Source organism: Sinocyclocheilus anshuiensis, unplaced genomic scaffold (genome assembly GCF_001515605.1).
Source record: "Sinocyclocheilus anshuiensis isolate Anshui unplaced genomic scaffold, SAMN03320099.WGS_v1.1 scaffold111, whole genome shotgun sequence".
NCBI classification, from domain to species: Eukaryota; Metazoa; Chordata; class Actinopteri; order Cypriniformes; family Cyprinidae; genus Sinocyclocheilus; species Sinocyclocheilus anshuiensis.
Genome location: NW_015552549.1, coordinates 987,209 through 1,009,826, shown reverse-complemented (window position 1 = coordinate 1,009,826; position 22,618 = coordinate 987,209). Strand labels below are relative to the sequence as shown.

At 38.5% G+C, this 22,618-nt stretch overlaps 2 protein-coding genes across 4 annotated transcripts in view; one reads left to right on the top strand and one right to left on the bottom strand.

Moving 5' to 3' along the window:
- Positions 1-425: 425 nt before the first annotated feature.
- On the bottom strand, positions 426-14,965 carry LOC107664354 (SH3 domain and tetratricopeptide repeat-containing protein 2-like). 3 transcript variants are annotated; one of them, XM_016454896.1, is made up of 19 exons: positions 14,810-14,841; positions 11,282-11,393; positions 10,738-10,836; positions 9,976-10,101; positions 9,497-9,624; positions 9,281-9,386; positions 9,047-9,190; positions 8,157-8,352; positions 7,910-7,983; positions 6,998-7,193; positions 6,562-6,695; positions 6,356-6,406; positions 4,379-6,097; positions 3,635-3,812; positions 3,348-3,498; positions 2,988-3,110; positions 2,704-2,854; positions 1,638-1,834; positions 426-1,322 (listed from the first exon to the last, which is right to left on the bottom strand). In XM_016454896.1, the coding sequence occupies exons 2-19, from the start codon at positions 11,304-11,306 to the stop codon at positions 801-803; spliced, it is 4,320 nt and encodes a 1,439-aa protein (XP_016310382.1). In that variant the 5' UTR covers positions 11,307-11,393; positions 14,810-14,841; the 3' UTR covers positions 426-800. The 3 variants fall into 3 exon arrangements, with proteins under 3 accessions (XP_016310382.1, XP_016310381.1, XP_016310384.1); XM_016454895.1 differs by lacking the exon at positions 14,810-14,841 and having other exon boundaries at positions 11,282-11,853; XM_016454898.1 differs by lacking the exons at positions 10,738-10,836; positions 11,282-11,393 and having other exon boundaries at positions 14,810-14,965.
- Positions 14,966-19,263: 4,298 nt separating this feature from the next.
- Positions 19,264-22,618, top strand: part of LOC107664319 (actin-binding LIM protein 3-like) — an 82,325-nt gene continuing 78,970 nt past the window's right edge. Inside the window, exon 1 of the mRNA XM_016454845.1 lies at positions 19,264-19,799. Coding sequence (XP_016310331.1) covers positions 19,787-19,799 — 13 coding nt within the window. The 5' untranslated portion in view covers positions 19,264-19,786. The remainder of the gene's footprint in view (positions 19,800-22,618) is intronic.

Sequence of the window (22,618 nt, the reverse complement as noted above, 5' to 3'; positions counted from 1 at the left end):
TTAAGCACACTATTTACAATTGGTTAGTGGTGGCAATGATTGAGTGTAGCCTAGTAATCAGGGTTTCCGTTTGTGGTTAAAGATATATGATGTTTAATGGTTAGATTTGACGTTGTTCGTTTGAAGTGCCAAGTTACCTCTGACTTCACAATTACAATAAATACATACATACTGTAGGCCTAACTGATAACCGAGTTCTAGTTGAGTTCTACTTAAGAGAGCTTCATTAAAAATGAGACTGCTTTGTGCAGTAGCCCCTCGCTGCAGAACAAAGATCCAGGGGGCGGGGTTGGATCCACATCTAGGGGGTGGAGATGGTAGGTTTAGGGATGGAGATGTGTAGGTTTAGGGGTGGAGATGGGTGGGTTTAGGGATCAGGGGGTGGAAACGGGTAGGTTTAGGTATATGTAAGGTGGGAGGATTTGGATCTGGATCCAACCTTGCCCTATCTTGTGTTCTGCAGTGAGGACCATCTCGCTTTGTGGGATCATGCACATGCTATAGAATCAGTATTTTGCCCATGGACTTTAAAAGAATTTCTTAAGTTTTAATTAAGTAAACATTTTAAGAGACCTCAGGGAGGGTAGACAGATAAAAAACAAAAACAAACAAAAAAAAACAATCATATTTACAGTTATACAAATTCATTTACAATTATGCAAAATCTTTAAAATTCACTTTGAAACACTAATAGAAAATATATTATAGAATTTTAAACATCTGATAAAAAAAGAAAAGAAAAGAAAAAAAGTGTCTTATCACTGTTCTCCATTAAATTAAGTGATGGAATTGTGTGTGATTCACAACACAAAAGTCAAGCCCTCCTTCAAACTGCTTTGACTAGTGTGGTTTGTATTATCGGCACAGCTAGTCTCTGGATTGGTTTGATCAGGAGGCCCCGCATCTGTTTCCTCCGATACGTTGGTGTCCACGTCTTCTTTGTGACTTGTGTTAGGTAGTTTGTGCTCAGACTCTTCCTGAGCATTGATTGTGAGGCTGGTGTCGGTCATGCTGGACTCTGTGAGAGTACTGGTGCCACTGCTGGAGTCTGACTGACCAGCTTTGGTGTGAGTGTCCGGCTCTGCCTCAGCTGGGTCCTGATGTGTTTCTTCTGTGTCGCTAGAGTCTGTGTATCCTGCCAGTTCCTTCCTCAAGCTCTGCGCTCTTTCCATGTAGCTTTTACTCAGTTCAGCATCGGGTATGTAGTTGGCATGGATCTCTGCAAGCTTCATGTAGATTATGTACAGTGTGCTTAGGCTTTCTTTGTCCTCCAGTGCTGCCGCCAGGGCTAAGTGGAAGTAGCCCATGGCATCAAATGCATCCTAAGGCAGAAAAAGTAATAAACATTCTTCATCAAATTCATTTACTCTGGATGTTACTGCTAAACTTATTTTTGTAGATAGTTTGGGCCTCATTCACTAATAATTTCACACAATTTGTGTTAACATATACAGAAAATTTCTCACAGAAGATTCAAGGTTTTTAAATAAAAATACATGTGAATGCAGGTGAGAGCATGATTTTCTGTTTCTTCATTTATGTGTGTGGATGCATGTACTTTACTGTATTCTTACATTCAAAATATTCAGTCTAGGATGGATGTAACTGTAAAATGTTAAACATAATGAGAGTCTCACCTTTAATCTGTATAGGGTCAGATCAGCCAGTCTGCAGTACACTTTAACATAGTACCGAATTTCAATGGCATGTTCAAGTGCAGTGGGGGAGAGTGAAAGAGACTTCAGGTAGTAGTTCTCAGCCATCTCATACTTCCCTAGAGAGAAGTACACTGAAGCAAGACGATGGTAGGACACTCTCTCATTCAGAGGAACACCTGTGAGAAATACACATAGCACTTAATATTAAAAGGAGCAAACTTTGTCAGGTTATTGCGTTTTCCTTTCTGTCAGAAAATAATTTAGCCCCAGTTTTAGTTAAGATTAACTGTCTGCTCGCCTGACAGTACAGAAAAAAACCAATGCATTATGTACTTTAAACTTTAAACACATGGCACACCATTTCCAGCCCATTTTACTTCTGCAGTGTGATGCATTACGGAGTAAAAAGTGATATTCAATGCAGGGTGCATCTCATCTTTGAGAATAAATAAATTGATTGGATGTGAAGGCTGAAAGTAATAAAGTTCGCTCAAGAGAGCATCTTAGTTTATCTCAATATTAATCAAATCTGTCATCATTTTTAACTGTTGCTGTAAAATTAATATTAACCAGCATTACTTTAAACAATGCATAAATAAGCATCACTGTCTGGGTGAAATCAATAGAACAGGAAAGTAATTTAAGGAAAGATCTTTTTTAAAGTATAACATGCACTGGTGACTCAGGTACAGTTTGACCAGGAACATGTATTTAACAAAGTTAAACTGGCTCTGTTTAGATTTCATCTTGAATTGCATGTATTATGACGTATTCTGCAAATGTTGCATGCTGTAGAGGACATGTGTCTCCAGCAGGGGGCCACATAGATTAAGATTTACAAGCAAAAGGTGCAGTCAAACTGGCTTTCTATTATTTATTATTATTATCATTATTATTATTATTATTATTATTATTATTATTATTATTATTAATCATCATAATTGTACAGGGTCTATAGTCATAATTTTCAAAACAGTAATTTATTGGCTTTACATTTCCAAGGTTATAGCTGTGTTATGGCTATGATGGTATATAAAGGTCTTACCAGTTGTAGTGCTGACCTGCACTGCGAGTGTTGCATACTGCAGTGCCTCTTCATACTGCTTCTGCTTCATCAGGAGCTCTGAGAGTTTGCTCAACAGCCTAAACTCTGAGTGCACATCCTTAATGCTGCGCGCAAATGGCAAACTCCCATCCTTTAAAAAAAACACACACACAAGGTAGACAGATTCAGATGAATAACATGTGACTTAGTATGGATTCCTACATTATTTGACTATTATTGAAATGTCTTGGTAATATCTTTTGTGAACCCAAGGTGAGGCCTACTCTGTAAAAAGGTAAGGCAGCCAGTTGGTTTCTGTGTCCTTTGAAGAACACATCTCCTGCTTCCTCATAAATGCTCATAGCAAAGCATGGGTCGTTCATCCTCAGGGCTGTCTTTACTGCTGCCTGTAAACAGTTGTCATAACAGCTAGAACAAATATAGTCATAACAGCTGATAAAACATACATGTAGGCTATGTGATATGGTAATAAGCTTCTTTTATCACAGACTAAAAATTTAAAGATTAAACTTGTCACAGATTTGGTGGCATACTTTTCCAAATAGATATGCAAAAATGACAACACTAATCAATAATTAACGTTAACTCCTTTTGCAATACCCTACTTTGGTCCTTTGTCTTACCTGTAGGTACATGTCAGCCAGTTCATCTTCATGGATCAGATAGTAGATACGGCCCACTTGAAGCCATGTCTCAGACTCTTCCTGTCTTTTTCCCAGGTCTATGGAGATCCTTAAGCTTTGCTTTGAATAATCAAGAGACTTCCTTGATGACCTGCAAGGATGTTTTTTAATAAATTATTTTTGAATTCACTGATTCATTTTTTTTTTTTTTTTTAATTGACTGATTCATTTGATCAAGTGTCAAAGTATTGGCAATAGTGCTATATTGTGCTTAGAGTAGCTCTTACTTCTCAGTGTTGAGTGAGAGATAGAGATTGCTGAGAAGTTCCAGGTACTCTCCTTCTAGCTGTTTATTCTTTAGCATTCTGCACAGCCCCACACAGTGCTCATAGTAAACAATACACTGTCCATACAGCAGCAAGTCAGCATAATGGCGACTTAGAACTTTTGCCACAAGCATTTGACCTGCATTTGGAAGGAGGTTTTTTTAATTCACTCTTAAAAATGTCTCAATTGAATTGCATTACATATAACATTTCAAACATGTGCAAACAAATGATAATGGACCTCTTCTCAGGACTAACTTCACTTTTGAGGCATTTTTAAATGAATTTTTAACCAATTGGTTTTGAGGTCATTTTTTGTGGTTGCAAGTTCACCTCAAGTTCAAACCAGGTGGCCTATCAGAATAACTACCAAGTACAGTTTGTCATATTAATAATAAACACGTTACACAAAGTCTGACCACCAGAAAGTGTCCAAGACTTTTTGTATTCAATTTGTACAATACGTTTATAATCTTAATTTTAAAGTCATCATTTTGTGAAATGTTTTGATTGGAAAGTGTGCTTGTGCTATATATCTTTTAAATAAATGCCACTTATTTTGATATTGTTATATAATCCCAATATATTTATACTTTTTAATTTTGGCTTAAGTGTCAAAATACTTTCTGATGCCACTATAGGTATCAGGTAAAGATGCAAACTTTCATGATGCAATCCAGAAATGTCAAATCTTGTTATACTTACTGTGCAGATTGTTGGCACTAATAGCAATAAGGAGGCCCATCTCAAAGCATAGTCTGACTTCCTGACTCCCTCCTCTATCCTTGTAGCTCCTGCCAAGCCAAAGCAAAGCCTGGACATGTTCCTGATCTGTGGGACTCTCTGAGAGAAACTGGAATAGGTGCAGGGAATTGAGTAGGAAACTTTCTGCTAAGCCCGAAGCCCCTACAGATAGAGATAAGCAGCCGAAGTTAGCCAGTGCTAGTGCTTCATTACGCTTGTTCCCATTCTCTCGAGAGATCTGCAGAGCGCAATAAAAGTTTCTTGCTGCCTCCTGGACTCTACCCTGTTTGCGGAGGCATAGGGCTAGAAGGTTGTAGACTACACCACGCTGTGTCGGACTGTCTGTTTCATCCAAAGATTTAAGCATATGTTGCAGAGTATTCTGAGCTTGTATGGGTTCCTCTGTTAGCACCAATAGCCAGGCCAGCAGTATGGATGCCTCAAAGCCCTCCTCTTCATTAATTTGGCTTCCAGTCTGTGCTGCTTTTTGGGCAAAGCGCACAGCCTTTTCTAAAGCTCCATGCTGCTGGTAAACACTAGCCAGGCTCAGGCACAGGTCCCTCTGAGTCCTCAAGTCTTCCCCTTGACTAGCTATTGACAAGGCCTGCTGAAGGTAGACCACCACCTGTGCAGGAAGCACAGAAGTACTTTCCTTCCAGTGAGGATTAAGCCTGACTGAGTTTTTGATAAAGAGTTCAATTTTCTGGAATGCATCATCCAAGGAATGCTCTTGCCCTGAGTCTAGACTTAAAGAAGCTAGTGTGAGGTAGGGCAAATACTTTTTATGATAAAGCCTGCACAGCATCCAGTTGAGATCAACTGGGGCAATTGGCCTCCCTTGTTCTGCAGACAGAGTGATGGTAAGGAACTGAAGTCTCTCTACAAAAGGTAAAGCATCCTCGATTTTTCTTAGATGGAGAAAGAGACAGATGGAGAGGTAGCATGTCCGTGCCTCTAGGTACTTGTCATTTTCAATTATGGCTTTGCGCATGATTGGTTTGAGCAGCTCAAACTCATCTACAGAGCAGAAGTTGTGGCAAGGAAGACACATAATTAGAGCACTTGCCTTTTCTAAAGTGAATGGCAGCTTGTCCATCATCTTCTGTTTGAGGTAAACAGCAGTGAGATTGGTATACAGGGCAATTAGAAGAGGCTTGTCATCAAAACCATTTACAGGGACCTTTAGAGCCTCCTCAAAGTACACTCGTGCTTGTGAGTACTTCAGTTTCTTGGCACATAGCCGGCCAAGAAGGAAGCAGGCTCGCCGGTGGGCCCAGAGCATACTGCCTTTCTTCGCTCCTTCTCGCAAGTTTTCCAGATGTTGAAGCACCTCATCCTCTGCAAGGCCATGGAAGAAAGTGTCCAGGAAAGAGTAGGAGAGGTCGTAAAGAGTTTGAAATGTGTCCTGGAAATATTCCAGATTTAGGAGGGTCAGGATTGGGTCACATCTCTCGGCTTCATCAGCCTCCCAGATACCTTCATCCATGAAGTTTGGAGGGTCTTCCTCATATTCATCCATCTCTCTAAAGGTGTCCTCCAGGCTGAAGGAGAGGACCTCAGAGTCCCGGTCCAGATGATTCCGAGAGGCACAGAATGATTGCCGTGGTGACGAGTGGTAGGGAGTTGCACCACTTTTTTCAGATATGGTGCTCTTTCTTTGATCCACTGTAGATTTATGCTCTGCAGATTATACAGAGTAAATGTCAGAATTGTTGATTGTACATAATTTATGTAATGAAAGCGTAAGAGAGTAGGAAGGAAAGAAAAATGTAGAAGGTATGACTGTGCAACAAAATTAAGAACAAGTTGGTGATTGTTAATTGTTAATTCCATACAGCCAGAAGTTGTAGTAAGACAGCAGTGATAACAGCATTCATGTGGCAACATTTCCTGGTATGTGTTATATCTAACTTTTAAAAGGTTAGCTTGTTAGCTTACCTGACTTTGGATGATTTCTTATGTAAGTGAAATTTGAGTCATCAAGTCTATCTGCAGTGTGAAAGAGTAAAAAACATGAACATTCAGCCATCATTTTCTCACCCTCGTGTCTATACAAATCTTTATGAACTTCTTTCTTGAATATGAACTATATTCCTTTAAACATTATTTGAGGTCTCCCAGAGAGATAATTTTTCATCTCTTACCCAGTCTATACACAGTGCTTATGTCAGTGGAGGAAAGATTTGCCACTACATCAGACTGGCAGGGCTCAAAGCAGGGGTTAAGTTTAGTCAGGGCCGCCCTTTCCTCCTCACTCAGAAAGACCAATTGTCCATTGCTGTGCAAAGACAACAAAGACAACATTATCAGCCACATGACTCATATTCGGATAGCTTTATCACATCATCACATAACTCCACTAGCCCCCCTTCCAACACCCTCATCACCCCCATCTAGACAGAGACACATTCACAAAGGTCAACAGAATAAAATAGCGTTTGCCAGCTGGTTGCTTTCAATTGGTATGTCAGTATCGTCGAGAGGCACATTAGATAAATGGTTTTTACAAAATAAAGAGAAGGTCATTCATTTGAGCACATGCTGAATTAGTGAATATAAATAGTTGAACTGTTTACTTACAGAGGCTCAATACTCTGAGGTTTTACACTGGCCTTGTGAACAAATCCTATCTCTCCACTGGTGAGGTGTCTTCCTATGAACATGTTCAGAGTATTGAAGAGAAATCCCTCAATCTTGATTATGTCTCCCTTTTGTAAGTGCAGCTCATCTTTAACCATTGGGTAATGGTCCACTACTGCTACACAAGTCCCCACCACTGAAAGGGAAGCAAAAAGTGAGATGGGATTTTTGGTATCACTACATTTTAAATGACTAGTAATTAAACACATATTCTGGGTTCAATACAAGTTAAACTCAGCTGACAGCATTTATGGTTGTGGTATTACCACAAATACTACATGTTGCTTGTTTTCTGGTTACATGAGGTTACATTGAGGCACTTCTAAAACAGAAGTAAATGGGACAAATTTATTTTTAATCTTTAATGGAAAGCAAAATTGTGAAGCTTATTTTATTTAAAACTTCACATGAATTCTTCTGTTAAAACTTAATTGTGTATTATTTATCTGTAAAACTGTTTAAGTAATTTTTACAGTCGTTTTAGGCTTGTAGGAGTTATGTTATCATGGCATCAAATTTGTAAATTGGAATATAATTTTACACTTTGAATACACATTTTAATTTGACACATTTGACACCTTTTTTTCACACTAAAATCATCATGCATATTGTGCATGTTTTATGGATATACTATAACAGTGAGTATTTTAACATTCATGTATTGGCCCCATTCACTTCCACTGTATGTGCCTCACTGTAAGCCAGATCATTGAAAGGAGGGACACATTCATTTTTGTGATAAACAGTATACCACAAATTCTGTTGACTGAGCTTAATTTGTAATGAACTCTGAATATTCATTTTAAGGGTTATTTGAGAAATGCTTTTCTAGATACTTAAGAAGAATCTCACCAACAGCATGATCGAAGAGGCCTTCTGTAACTGGAATCCCGCCTGCATTTCCGGGATATTTCTTAAGGAACCACCTAGAAAAATGTTTTTAATTTTTCAACAAATTCGTAAGAGATAACCTAAAACAGTATGTGTAGAACAGAAGTAGTCATTCAGCCAGACAAATCTGTTGTTACAATTTCCTTTTCCCAGTTACCACGAAATCTCCCATATGGTTACATGAGCTTAGAATGTCAGTGTCACTTACTGATAAAATGGATAGGGCAGAGGCTGCGTATCATGCACAGGCACCTGACCATGTTGGCCCGTGGACAGCAGCATACCCTCCCAAATGATCTCTTGTCCTATGTCTTTAACCATGACCAGGTCATTCCTCCTGTAGGTCAGCTCCTCTTCCTCCTCTCTGCAATCGCTGTTATATAAAGTCTTGGCAAAGAATGTACCTAAAACAGTAATGAAAATGTTCTTAGTAACTATCCCTGTTTCATATTCCTCTCTACACTCAGAAAAAAAGGTACAAAAGCTGTCACTGTGGTGGTACCCTTTTAAAATACAGTATGCACCCTTTAGGGTAAATAAGGTACAAAGGTGTACTGCCCCAGTGACAACTTTTGTACCTTTTTGTACAGGAGTGAAGGTTCCTAACTTGCTTGTCAGATTCACAGTTCATTCTGAAAAACTCTGTCTTTCTCTACCTCTCTTTCTTTCAAGTGATTCATAAACAAGTTAATGTATTCATAGGTCAAAGAAGAAAAGTTTGTTTGTCCCATAAATTGATAGTTTTTTTGTTTTTTTTTAGATGGTTATGTCTGCTTTGGGGCTGTGGCCTTAATTAGAGGACATACTTAAAAGTAATTGTTTTGGATAAATACTAGTTATCAATTCATTGGTATGAATGAGGTGGTTTACACAAACAAAATTCATAGAAGCAAGCTATTTTGTATGTAAACAAACTCAAGGAAACTCAAGCTTATTTGGACCTCTGAATTGGTTAAGCAGCAATCTTTCAATAGTGGACTTTTGAACATAGTCTAGATACATCTATCCATATCATTCTACCAATTTGTCCATTTACTGTGTGGTTACAGGTGATTTCGTTAACTGTTGAGAAATCAGCAAGTTGTGGAGGCTCATTACCTTCCTGTAGCAGAAGTCCTAGGTAAAGAGTAGCTAAGTGGTCTTCATCCACTGTTACACAGATCTTCACATCACTTAGCACTGCAGGGTCCAGCCAGACTGACTGGTCACAGAGAAAGTTTTCAAGACATCTTGCTACATATCCTAGAATATAATAAGAATACTTGTTAAGCTAGAGCAGTACAAGGAATCATACTGTAGAAGTGCCAGAAAGTTAGTGACAATGACACTAACCGAGTGCCAGGTAAGTGGAGAACTTCCAAATCTCCTCGACAGTCTTAAAGGTGATGATAAAGCTGTCTTTTTCAGCATGAACAGACACTAGTCTTGCAGACAGATCCTGTGTGGATAGTATCAACAGTCACTTAATATAATGAAGATTAAAATACCCTATGTAATAAGTTAATCAGTGGTGCCAGTGCATGTTTTGCATGAATTCTTCTGTCTGACCTTGAAGAGCTGAACAACATCCTGGCTGTTGCTCTCTACTACTCGGAGTCTGGTACGTAACGCCTCCTGAAGCTCACCGTCAGGTGCTACACCAGATCGTTGCCTCCCACTAAACAACAAAACAACATCTCCAAAAAGCAAAAGGGAATGGAGTTAAGTATCCACCACAAAGATACCAAGATTTACGATCAATTGCATTAGCAGTAACTGGAATGCTTTAGTGATGTACGGATGTAGTGATTTATTGCTGTCCAGCATCACAATGGTAGTACGCTTAGCAAACCAATATGATTTTTTTGCAGGAACAGCACTATGAGCGACCACATCACTAAAGACATACCATTAGGGCGAGTGTACACATTAAGGAAGTCTGGCATTAGTTGTGAGAATGTGCTTAAGAAGTGTAGCCATTAAAGGCCATTATGGAGATAGAGGCCATTATTAAGTCTATGGGACACAGAGATCCATGCTGCAGATACCTGGAGAGAAGCGTTCTCCTACTGAAGATACTGTGCTGCTTCTGCTGAATGTTTCCTTCCTCCTCCAGTAAATCTCTCTACTTATGCCTTCTGCCTCCACCTCGGCCTCAGCCTCCGCTTCCTCATCTTCAATGGCAAAACAAAGGAAACTGGGGTCAACACAGCTTTACAGAACGCAACTGCATTTGGTATGTAGTTCAGTGAACTCCAATAGTACCTCATAACTATGATTAGGTTTATGATTAATCAGTAAACTTACAAAAAAGCAACTCTGAATGGCTGAAGAGGGATAAGACTGATGAATTAGTAAATGATTAAGGACATGTATAAGGTTCCCTTTGCAGGTATGCACTTCCCATGTTTGAATGTGTATTGTCATCACCATGTACAATAGTTCCTTACTCAGAAACATGATACAGTTGGTGCTAATTAGCATGTTTGTAGCTATGAAATTATCAGAGCCTTGTTTACAAGCTCATAAAGTTGTGGACATAAACAGGAAGTGCAAGCCATATCATAATGGCTCTATAAATATCAGCCAGATGGCTTAAATAATAGCTTCTTCCTCATCTCCGGGTGGGTATGACCTTCCCAGATTTGCATTGAAAAGAGAGGATGTTTCAGACAGTTGTTTAGTATAATTTATTAAACGCAAAATACATTTATAATAGAATCATGTAAAACTCTGTCCTATAGACTCTTATTTATTCTAACATTGTTCTTTTCTGAAACACTCATGCTTGACTCAAGAAATCCTCTTACCAGCTGTCATGGCATCATTGGGCGAAAAGAGCTCACTGACGGCTGCTAAAGCGTATGGAGGGTCATTCCATAAGGCATCGAGCTCAGCGGGTGATATCGCTATTGAAAGGGAGGTTGATGTTTAGGGGAGTGTTATTAAATTAGCTATATGACAAGCTGAAGCGTTGTCACAGCCACAGCCTTCCAGTAATGAAAGCATGTGCGAAACCAGACCAAAATCTAAGAGAGGGAGTGTGCGCATGCAAACAGTGACAAATTAAAACATCTTTAACCCTCATATTGAATTGGCCTGACACTTGCATTACAAATCCTCATGTATTGTCAAATTGATACAATCTTCTATCACGAAAGGACAGTATTTGCTAGTTATTAGTCAATAGCTGATAGCAAATGATCTAAAATCACACAAGCAGCAAAACAATATGCCAGTAACTCACACAATTACAACAGTACGTAATTAGTCACAACAGGCAATCACAGCATTACGCACAACAACAAGGCACACAAACTGCCACCTATAAGGGAAGTACACATCCTGCATTACCTTCATGGGTGAAGCTATTACCCATGACTGACAGAAACACTGTGATGTCTCCCTGTGAAAGTTACTCTTTCTTCTCATGGCAAAAATCTATGAAAGCCAGGATGGGACCAACCTGAAAATAAGAAGCAGTTTCTGAGGCACGGAATCGGACAGCAGTAGCAGCAGCAGCATGCCATGATGTACACAGCCAGCTTCAAACTCAGGTTCAATAGTGCCCGCTCAATGATAGATCCACTTATCGATGGAGTCACTCCTCTCCCTCTCTCTTTTCCTTTCCATTTTCCTCTCCTGCTTAAACCGCACTCTCCCTACTGCTCATTTCTAACTTCCATCTATTTTGTACTCTCCCCTTTCCTCTCTACGTCCACTCAGCAGATGAGTGAAGCACTCTGAAGCAGTGCTGGCATATTTGTGTGGGCTGGTCAGTGCCTCTCTGTGCCAGGGGCTCTTGTGGAAAGTAAGAGCAGCAGCATTCTCACATCACTGACATATGGGGACAAAAGGCCCTGTGAATTAATGGGCATTTTAATGAGCTTTTTTCATGTTTTTATTTCTTTATTTGTTTATTTATTTTTTACAATATTTAAGGACTTTCAATACTAATTAATCATAATAATTTTAAGGCAATGTACATTTAAAGGTGACCTATTATGCCCCTTTTTACAAGATGTAAAATAAGTCTCTGATGTCCCCAGTGTGTATGTGAAGTTTTAGCTCAAAATACCCTACAGATCATTTTTTATAGCTTGTTGAAATTGCCATTTTTATGGTATGAGCCAAAACGTGCTGTTTTTGTGTTTGTACCTTTAAATGCAAATGAGCTGGTGCTCCCGCCCCCCTTTTCAAAAGAGGGCGGCGTTTCTAGAGCTTGTGCATTGGTATGCCAGCAATAACAAAACACTCTCTCATGCACTGAAAATGTCAGAAACTGCTAGTAGCGGTGTTCAGCCATATATGTTTGAACCGGTGTCGTGCCTAATTCTGCACCCTGCCGGATTATTTATGAATTACACAGATGGGGAGCATGGCGCGATAGAAATAACAACATAGCTGGTCTCATGGTGCCATCGCGTGCTATCACAAACTTTATAAGTCCCACATATGATTATGAGCTTGACAAATTCAAGCGGTCGACTTCACATTGCTTTCATATGCAATTTTTAACTGCCACATTCCTATTCTCGATCATTCTGGTAGCACGTGAAGGCAGCATTAGAGAAAACAGACAGACAATGGTAGCTTTAACATTAGCCTTACAGGGTGCCAAGAAGCTCTTTCAGAAAGGCAATTTGGAAACAAACACGTGATACTTACTTCTTCTGGAGGTGTAGCTGGATCACAAACAGTTGGCACTGCTCCATCCTTCAGGAGCAACTTTTGTGCAAAACCTGCTTTATACTGACCCTCATTCACAAAGCAGTCCGGTGTAAAATGATTCGCGCAGACATAAACAAATTTCTGTAGATTTGAGGGAGCATTTTCTTCGGAAACAAAATTAATCCACCTCGTCTTCAGTGGCTCAGATTTCGTGAGTAAATGGAGAGAGCTATGTGGATTCATACATCCAGCTACAGAACACCTAAAACGCTTGGGAGACATTCTCGTCAGTGCAGCAATGGCAGACTGTGTACAAACTCGCTCAAGGCGGTTCTATGTTAAAACGGCAGTGTCTGTCAACATTCGTGGGAGGGGCCTGTAGCTAATGTGACGTCACTTTAGCACCAATGCTGAAAACAGGTCGTTGGGAGACACTGCTTATGATTTACGGGGATTAAAAAAAGGAGTGGGTGGATTTTTATCATTATAGGGTGGTTGTGCACACACACTGCTAACACACATTTATGTCCAAACACCATGCAAAAGTGAATTTTGCATAATAGGTCCCCTATAAACCAAATAAATAAATATGTACCAATGCTTTTTTCGATCACTTTAAAAATTATGCAGATGCAAAAAAAAATTACTGAGAAAATTAGGACATTCTTCATTGCTACCTGCCCTGTTTAAGAAGTCTGTAAGTTGTTTAAAGGAAGAATAAAAAAAGTATATAGAAGACTACGAAAAAAAAAAAAGAATTTGGCAGTACAAATGTTTAACATTTGCTGATGTTGTGGGGATGAATAATAAATGAACAATTTTATGCCCATTTCACTGCATTCTTGGAAGTTTACTGGTCTCCCAGTTGAGAACCACTGGGGAAATGTGATAGAGCTGAAATAAGGGACTGTCTCGGGAAAAACGGGACGTCTGGTCACCCTATGACTGAGCAACACTCCAGCTATTTGGTGTCAGATTTTGGTAAGAATGATATGAATGAGGTTCTTAGGATGAAACCTTTGGTATATCCTTGTAGAGTTCTGCCATCCTGTTGTTTCAGCATTATGTGTATTTAGTCTGATATCAAAACATTTCTAGCATGCTCAAATCATATTGATAAATCTTTCTCAGTCTTTTTTAATGACTGTCTAAACTACATGGAATCTGTTTCCCTATCACCACTACTGTCTCTGTCTCGGGGCTTAACAAAGAGGGTATTTATCGATACAGAATAATATTGTTCATCTTAGTGTTTTGTGAAGAAAGAACCCAGTCAGATTCTAATTGAATCTGTGGAGATCTTGGGAGTCTGAGCAGCTGTAAACAGCCAGGAGGTATTTCTCAGCATAACTCTCATACAGCATCTCTCTGGTCCTTCAACACCATAATCAGGTGTTTTGCGGTGGGAATACCCAGTGTGTGAATTATACATTGATTTTACTTACTTCTTAAGGACATTTCTTTTTATGAAAATTTTCTGGTAGTCATTATGGCAATGTCTTAAAATAAAAGATTAAATACATTTGAACGCAATTTCTTTTAGCGAATGTTTGTTTATCAGCGGGTGAAATTTTGTATGGACTTGTAATTTACCTTTTTTTACTTACTATGCTAAAAACAACACCAGAGCCCATATGTGTGCATATGTCAATGCTGATAACTATTCACCCAATGTTGTGAAAGTAGCTTAAACTGTTGTAGCTTGGCAGCACATTGTCTATTGAACGCAATACAAAGAAGTTGAAGTGTCCCATGCACCTGGGACAGTGGAGTTAGCTGTGTCTCTCTGGGTTACTGGCTCAGTGTGTGGATGTCAGTGAAAAGAACGGGGTAGATTTGTAACACGAGTAAAGAGTTTAGACTCTAAGTTTAGAATGTCGCCTAAGCCCATGCTGATACTATTAAACTAGGTGAATAACAAGTTCTTAGAACCTATAGTTAGTGAAAAAACCTGATATATTGTTAGAGAAAAAAAATGATCTACATTTTAATACAAGTATACTATGTAAAAGATATGTAGAGATAACTAGGGGTCTCAACAACTAGTTAAAAAGTAAACACACTATAAGTCAACCACTTGTCCTACTTCCATTCAAAGGTTGATATATATTAACACAGCAATTTCAGCTGAGTACACAGTCACTCACACACACTATAGTCTCTGAGAGAGAGAGAGAGAGAGAGAGAGAGAGAGAGAGAGAGAGAGCATACCTCTGTCCTGCTGACACCCGGCTGTGTGTTTGTTCCGCATAGATCTGTCAGTATCTGCTCTGTGGAGTTGGCGAAAATTTCCTTTCAAACTGACTAAAACTAACCATCATAGTCTGTAATGCTCCTGTAGGGCAAGGGGTGTGTATGTATGTGTGTGTCCTTGTGGCATGAGTTTAGAGCTTTTGCTGAAGGAAGTATGTAAACTCCTCCCCTAAATGATATGCTGCTTTTTCGTTCTCTCAGTTTCTCTTTTTCTCTCTCTCTTTGAGCCCGGCCCTCTCACTCCCCTGTTCTGTTGGACTCTAGGTCAGCTCAGAAGTTCTTCAGTCAGTTAATAAGGTGGTAGATAACCTTCAAACAAACACTCTTAAATCATGACTCAGCAAATACAGAATATCTTTATATTTCTCATCTAATCAGACTCATGAATCCAACCAGTTGTCTTTTCTTTGAAAATCAACAAAAAGGAATGGAATTTTGATGGAAAAAAAAGAGTAATCCATCTGGTCTGACTTGTTTTTCATAGAACACAACAAAATGCCTCTAGAGTCCCTATCAACTTCATTACAGTAAAATACGCCCTCTTGCTCACATTCCAAAGGTGCTTTCTACAGCATATCCAGACACATGTGTGTGTGTGTGTGTGTGTATGTGTGTGCATTCCCATCATGCTTTGAGTGAAGAAAGCATGTAAAAATCTTTAAAATTGTGCTTTTTTTCTTTAAATCATTATTATTTATGTTTCCAAGAATTTCCTATGCTTCTCCTTTGGTTTTATCTCGTCAGTAGGTCAGATAACAGACTGGGCCTTGGCTCAGCTAGTCATTTCTTGCTTTTCTCTCTTGGTTAAATATAAACCCTGGAACAGACTCCAGGTTCTACAGGCTCTTGTTGAGCTATTACAAAAGTCACCCTGAGATGATATATGGGGTAGGACATGTGACTGGCTGCCTGGGCTGTGAAAGAAGGCAGTATGTGCACTACGGTGTAGTTAATTCCTGCCACAGGTCTCAGATGGTCTGGGTAAATGGATTACATACCACATCAATGATAGAGAATCAAAACCCCGACACTGGTGGAGCCATCAGGCCATGTGCCCAAACCATAGTCACAGCATTAACTTGGCACACAAGACAAGCAGCTGATGGCCTCCACAGCATGTGTTTCAAAGCTTTTTGGAATGCTTTTGCTTTTTGTTGTTAGCATATACATGACAGTGTGTACATCGATTTTGTAAATTACATGAATAGTCAATCCAAAAGACTCAGTTATTGAGTTAGTGAGTTAAACTTAAGAACCATGAATGAACTGTCATTTTATTTTCATCTGCAAAATGGACAAAATGATTAATTTCCGAATCTGACTGATCAGGTTCTCAAGTTCAACTCCCTGACTCAGTGTAACTCTTGGGCTAATATTATCAAAAATATTTAAATAACGACTTAAACGTGTCAGTGATTTGAACTTGGGAGTCATGAACAATTTTTTTTTTCAACAAACTGGTTGATCCACAAATGGGACTGATTCGATTCCCAAGTTCAACTCGCTGACTTTGTTTTGAAATTTGAATAACAGCTCCCTTTTGCCTGGCATCATCAGTAAATAAGACTTAAATATTGTCAGTTTGTGTTTAATATATACATAATGTGTACTTTAGTAATCAGAGTTTACTTCATATTTTTAGTTTAAAGAATAGTTTGCCTAAAAATCAAAAATAGAGTCAGTGATTTGAACTCGGGAGCCATGATCAAATAAGAATATATATATATATATATATATTTTTTTTTTCCAATAAACTGATTGATCCACAAATTGGACTAAACGATTCACTTAACAAATCAGACAGATCTGGGTCCTGAGTTAAATGCACTGACTCAATCTGGTTATAATGGTTTTTGGTTTAAATTTTAATTTAAGTTGAGTTTTGTATTTTGTTTTTAGAGTGACATTGTAATATTCTGTTCAGGAACTACTACTTTGCCAATAATTCTGTCACATTTACAGTAACGTTTATTAATGTGCACTGTACCTACCTAACAAATAAATAAATAACCACTTTGAAAAATGTAAAAATGTATTTAAGATTTTTCTAGATTTTAAATAGATTGTTTCAGGTGAAAGACAATCATGCGGGTTTGGAACGACATAGAACAGGGGAAGGACAGAACTTTCCATTTTGGGTGATCTAGCCCTTTAAAAGACCCTTCATACAAACTGCATTTAGTGTAGCAAAAACTAATAACAGGTTAATAAGGCTCTGGCTAGTGAATGTACCTGAGGGCAGCTCACAGTGGGGGTAGTTCAGGGAGGCACTGCGTTCCGATGCCCCTTTATACCAGTGTCCTAAGGAAGAGCAACTTCCTGTTGTTGTAGACTCTGTCATATATTTCAGTACAATGGTAAATCCAGTGCTCTGACAAGCAGTACAGCCCACGATATCCGCTGAAAACACACAACACACATATTCCTGGTACAGATTACATTGTGTGCACACTCCAGTAAAGATATGCAGGCTGTAAAATCAAAGCTGTGCAGGTTATAAAATTCTGTGACAAACATCTGCGAATATAATATACCTCAAAATGATCCCCAATTATGTAGGGTGAGTCAGTCAGTTTAATTATGCTCTTTAATTACTTCATTTTAATGTAATAAACAGCACATGCCTAACAAATAACTGATATCTGTCTAGGAATTTGACCTGCATTTTAACAGGTGATCAGAATAGACTTAAAAAGTAAATGTTATGTTTAAAATTGAAAAACTACATATCTAGGAAGTACTCATCTCATACAGATGGGAGGGCAGTGTAGAAGTGCTGATGCTATGACAGGCAGAACAATGCTGACTGCTTGCACTGTCTGTCTCAGACACTAACCTTATGGCCCTGTCAGAATATCTGACTGTCAGAACGAGAGCACTGCATGGTCAGGCAAAGAGAGCAAATGGAGTGAGACAGACAGACTGAGAGAGGAAGAAACGTAGAGTGTGCGAGGCGCCTGTCACATCCCTCCATTGTGCCGTTTCCTCTATGCCTTTGTTTCTATGTACACATGACAGTAAAATACTTGTAGCCTAACACGCAGAGCCTTTAGGTTAGGACACACAAAAGAGAACAACTTGAAAATAAGAGACTTCCTGTTAAAACCACCTGCCTGTCTGCCTCCCCACGGGCCGGGGCTTTTTTATTCAGATTTAAAAAAAAGAAATAAATAAAACACATTAACCAAGGTGCAGTTCATGGGTCTGAGTATGTATTGTGCTGAACAAACAGTGAACTCGTGAACGTGATTTATTACTTTTCTAAATGGCACTGGTGTAAAGTCTTTTATTTCTTTGTGGGCTACAGTGTATTCAGACTGAAAGTATTTTTTCTTTCACAAAGGAATGTGAAATTTTGTGAGGATTTTGTGAGGTTGTGCAATAAGCACAAACCTCTGAGATGTAAAGTGATGAAAGAGTGACTACTAGTGTACGTCAAGAGTAAAATACATGGGAAACTGCCAGGTAAGAGGTTTTCTCCACTGACCTTGATTTGAGAGTACTTCAGTAACAAATAATTTCAAAAACTATTCAGTGTAGGGGAAAACTCTCAGGAATCAGTAAGTGAGCATGTCATCTTTATTTTATTTATTTATAAAACATTTTGAAATTCTCTAGTGAATATTTTTTAGGGTAGGGTTTTTTCAGCTTTTGTATGGCTTAAAAAAAAAAAATTAAAAATAAAAATTAAAAAAGCAAAAATATTTCCAAATGTTTTCTACCATTCACCAAATAGAAAAGATTACAAACACTGTCCATATAGCTGTTTATAAGAATAGGTTAATATTGTTAATGTGTCAATAGGCTTTAATCATTAATCATTTAATCACCAATTTATGATGTATTATTAGTTTAGATGCTGCTTAAACAATGTATGAGCATCATGTCACACTTTGGTTCATTTTTGTCCTAAAATCATATTTTTGACCCAGGCACAGGGCAATTCTGACTATTAGCCTCCATTTATTTATTTAAACTACATTCATAGTTATTTCCATGTTTTGTTTATTTTAGCTGTTTTTGGCTACACTATATCTTTTATTTTTATTATTTTATTTAGCCGTTATATAACGATTAAACATTATTGAACTGCACTTCATATTGATTATCATTTGTAGCTGCAGTTATATTGTAGAAATTGTCATTTTTATTTTTCTGTAACATTATTCGGCTCTAAACGGGTTAATGTCATAGTAAGAAGCTTTTGTTGGTTGGCAGGTTCCTGAATTAAGCCAATTTTGTCTGCTGTATTTACACTGTGTTTTTTCTAACTCTGCATAAGAGGGCGCTATACATCTATATACAGTAAATGCCGTAATCTGCGAAAACCCACCCTACCCTTCAACTTTCCCCCCGCATGACCTCACACCTCAAATCCGCCGCAAGCGACAAGACAAAAACACAGCGCTGCCATTATAATCAACGAGTCCGCTTCCAGCGCTGCGCGCGTGCAGAGTAGATGTGTTGTGAGGAAACACGCTGCTCTGTCCACTGCCTGACGTCACCCCGGCGAGCGCTTCCATAGATGCGAGCGCGAGAGTACAGTGACAGCGCCTCGTCCACTGTACGCAACACTGAGCGCGGCTCAGCTCTATCTCAGGCTCTACGCGAGAAACGGCAGCAGATCATGGAATGTGACTAGGCAACATCCCGCGTTATTTGAGGCCGGTCGTCCGCCCAGCACTCACGGGGTGCAGTACTTTAAACCCACCTTTACCATTATTTTAATCAAGTGATCACTGCCCTCCTGTGATTCGGGGATAACGTTGGAAGCTTTATAATTTGTATTAATTATTCCTCGAGTTTCTATTCCACTCTAACGGTTCGACTCAGACTTCAAGCTGAGGCTCAATAACTGGATTTTATCGGTGGAACAAAAGGCGACTGCTGCTGTCTGGATATTAAATTTTACTCTTGGATTATTGTCTCAGCATCATGAGCACGAGTGGTGAGTAAATTATTGGCATTGTTGCCTTGGTCTAATTGCAAAGATTAATGAAATACTAATGTGAAATAATCATAGCAGATAGAAATCTCTCTTTTTAAAAAATAAATATAAAAAACAAATAATCTTTATCTTGACCTTGTAAAATAAGAGCAATTTGTCTCATTCAAGCATTTGACCTCTTGCTCCTGACCTGTCCCAATGACATTCTAGCTGAATCAGGTATTTGGGATAATAATAATAATAATAATAATAATCGTGCTTTCTTTTTTCTTATTATAATATACTATTAATTGCATAATTTGATATGTGACGTTTATAATAATAATGCTTTCTTCTTCTTATAAATATAATATTAATAATATAATTTGATATGTGACGTTTATAATAATTATTATAATTACTATTATGATTACCGATAATATTATTGATAGTATTATTTTTATTCAGAGTTACAAATGAGTCTCATGAGGATTGATAAGTAGGATTTATTGCTTTAATCTCTGTTAAAACTGACTTTGGTCATCAAAGAAATTGTTCTGAAGTAGATTTTTCAACAAGATGTTTGACCGTTTTGCTGTAGAAAATGATTCTAACAAACTTATGTCCATTTGGAGATTAAATGTCTTGAGAAATGTTATAAAACTTAAACATGCTTGGGTGACCAGTGTCCCATTTGGTGCCGGTCAGATATGCTTGGTTGCATTCATTCAGCTTTCATCCAATCATATTAATGGAATGCTGTAGAAATCGGCCAGATGAAAAGATGCACACCAACAGAGAATGAAAGACAGAGAGGCGGCCAGTTCGCGCGAGCTCATGTTAGTGACCAGCTCTCCTTTGAGGCTTGTGCTTCAGTCAGCTGATGTTGCAAGGGCATGACCGCTGCTTCTCATAAAGATCCTTTTATGGGAAAAGTTCAGAAACTTAAGAACAAAGCTGATGGGCAACAGACCTGTTTTTGTCCTGTTTGTTATACCTACTTGCCAAATGCCGTGCTGTTCTGCGATTAGAAATGGTTTTCATTCTTGCAGCAATCCCCCCCACTATTCTCCCCTTAGTTCAGGACGCACATCTCTCAGTACCAGCACACTCTGATAAAACAGTCACATCAGCCAATTGAGCTTGCCTTATTCACTCTTCAAAGCATTTGCCTGGAAGCTGGGGATGGGGCTTCTACCAGCGTGCTACCGTATGGAGAGCGAGTGTTTTCAGCTGCAGACAGATGGCAAGGGAATGAGTGCAGTGACCAGGTTGTGTCTCATGGCAAAAAAGGACTAGCTGGAGAACTACCAACACACGAACAGGCATGACTGGTCCACAAGAGATCTGGAGTGTTTTGCAGAATATGTACGTAAAGCACATGGCACACTCATATAATTTTTTAGTATGTAAATAGACATGCTCTTTTTTCAGTAGAAAGTTCCTACCAAATTGGCCGACTGACACCAAGTCTCAAACTTACCTTATAGCCCATGCAGACATATAGCATTTGAATGGAGCGGTAGCCGTGCACATTGGCATGTTGTACTACATTGGGCATGATTGCCTTGAGCCAGTGAAAATGCCGAGCAATTACACTGAGATCACTTGGTCTCTCTTCATTTGCTGCTCCCTACATTTCTTATGGTCAACTGTCATTATCACCTGCCCTCTATTTTCTGCACCACTGAGAGAACAGGCAAACAAATGAGTAGTGGAATGCTCCTTCAATCTGTTTTCCATTCCCTGTGCTTTCTGTCTTTCTTTCTCTCTTTGTTCTCCCATTTGATCCTCCTGACTGAATATCAAGGGTTTCTGTGCCTCAGAGATTCTAGTAAATGATACACTGTAAATAGGTTGCTGTAAATTTTACAGTAACTTACTGGCAGCTGGATGCCAGTAATTTACTGTAAAAATGTTTACAGTATTAGTACTGTAATTGCATTTACAGTACAATAATGTCTTTATGGTATTTTATTTACAGTATTAGTACTGTACTTTCATTTACAGTATCAGTACTGTAATTGCATTTACAGTACAACAATGTCTTTACTGTATTTTATTTACAGTATTATTACAGTATTTTCATTTACAGTATCAGTACTGTAGAGTTTATTTTCATTTAGTTTAAAAAAAATGTACCTGTAAAAAACAATCCAATTGTGGTACTGCACTGTAAACCATGATTTTTACCATACAAAAGATTTCTATTTCAGATAAATGCTGTTCTTCTGAACTTTCTATTTATCAAAGAAACATGAAAAAATTCTACTCAGTTGTTTTCAACATAATAAAAACAATAATAATAATAATAATAATAGTTTTCTGAGCAGCCAATCAGAATATTAGAATGATTTCTGAAGGATCATGTGACTGGAGTAATGATCCTAAAATTCAGCTTTGATCACAGGAATAAATTACATTTTAAAATATATTCAAATACAAAACAGTTATTTTAAATAGTATTATCCAAAATACACCTCCGACGTTGCAGACTACATCCAGACTAGAAATCTGAAAATAACAAACAAAAGAAGTACTAGAAAATACTGTTTAATATCTCCACTGAAACAGTGGTTTGCCTAACGCACTTTACCTCAGTATTTCACGTTAATTCGCTGTTAAGGTTAAATAAAGACTCACCAGAGGAGCTAACTTGCATTAAATGGCAGCAGAACGTACAAACGTACCAACGTGTTTCTCGGTTTAACTAAGGTTTATTTCGACTAATATAGGTGACCTTAACTTACTCACCAGTCGATGTTATCAGCCTTTTGGCGGCATTCCGGCCGTCAGTCAGAAAAAAAGGCTCCAACTCCCGACATGAAAAATGACACGAT

Coding starts and splice junctions, on each gene's coding strand:
- LOC107664354 (XM_016454896.1), bottom strand. CDS start 11,306: ATGGGTAATAGCTTCACCCATGAAG. Junction 10,102..10,737: donor CAATGATGCCATGACAGCTG/GTAAGAGGATTT, acceptor TTGCCATTGAAG/ATGAGGAAGCGGAGGCTGAG. Junction 6,098..6,355: donor AAGAAATCATCCAAAGTCAG/GTAAGCTAACAA, acceptor TATAATCTGCAG/AGCATAAATCTACAGTGGAT.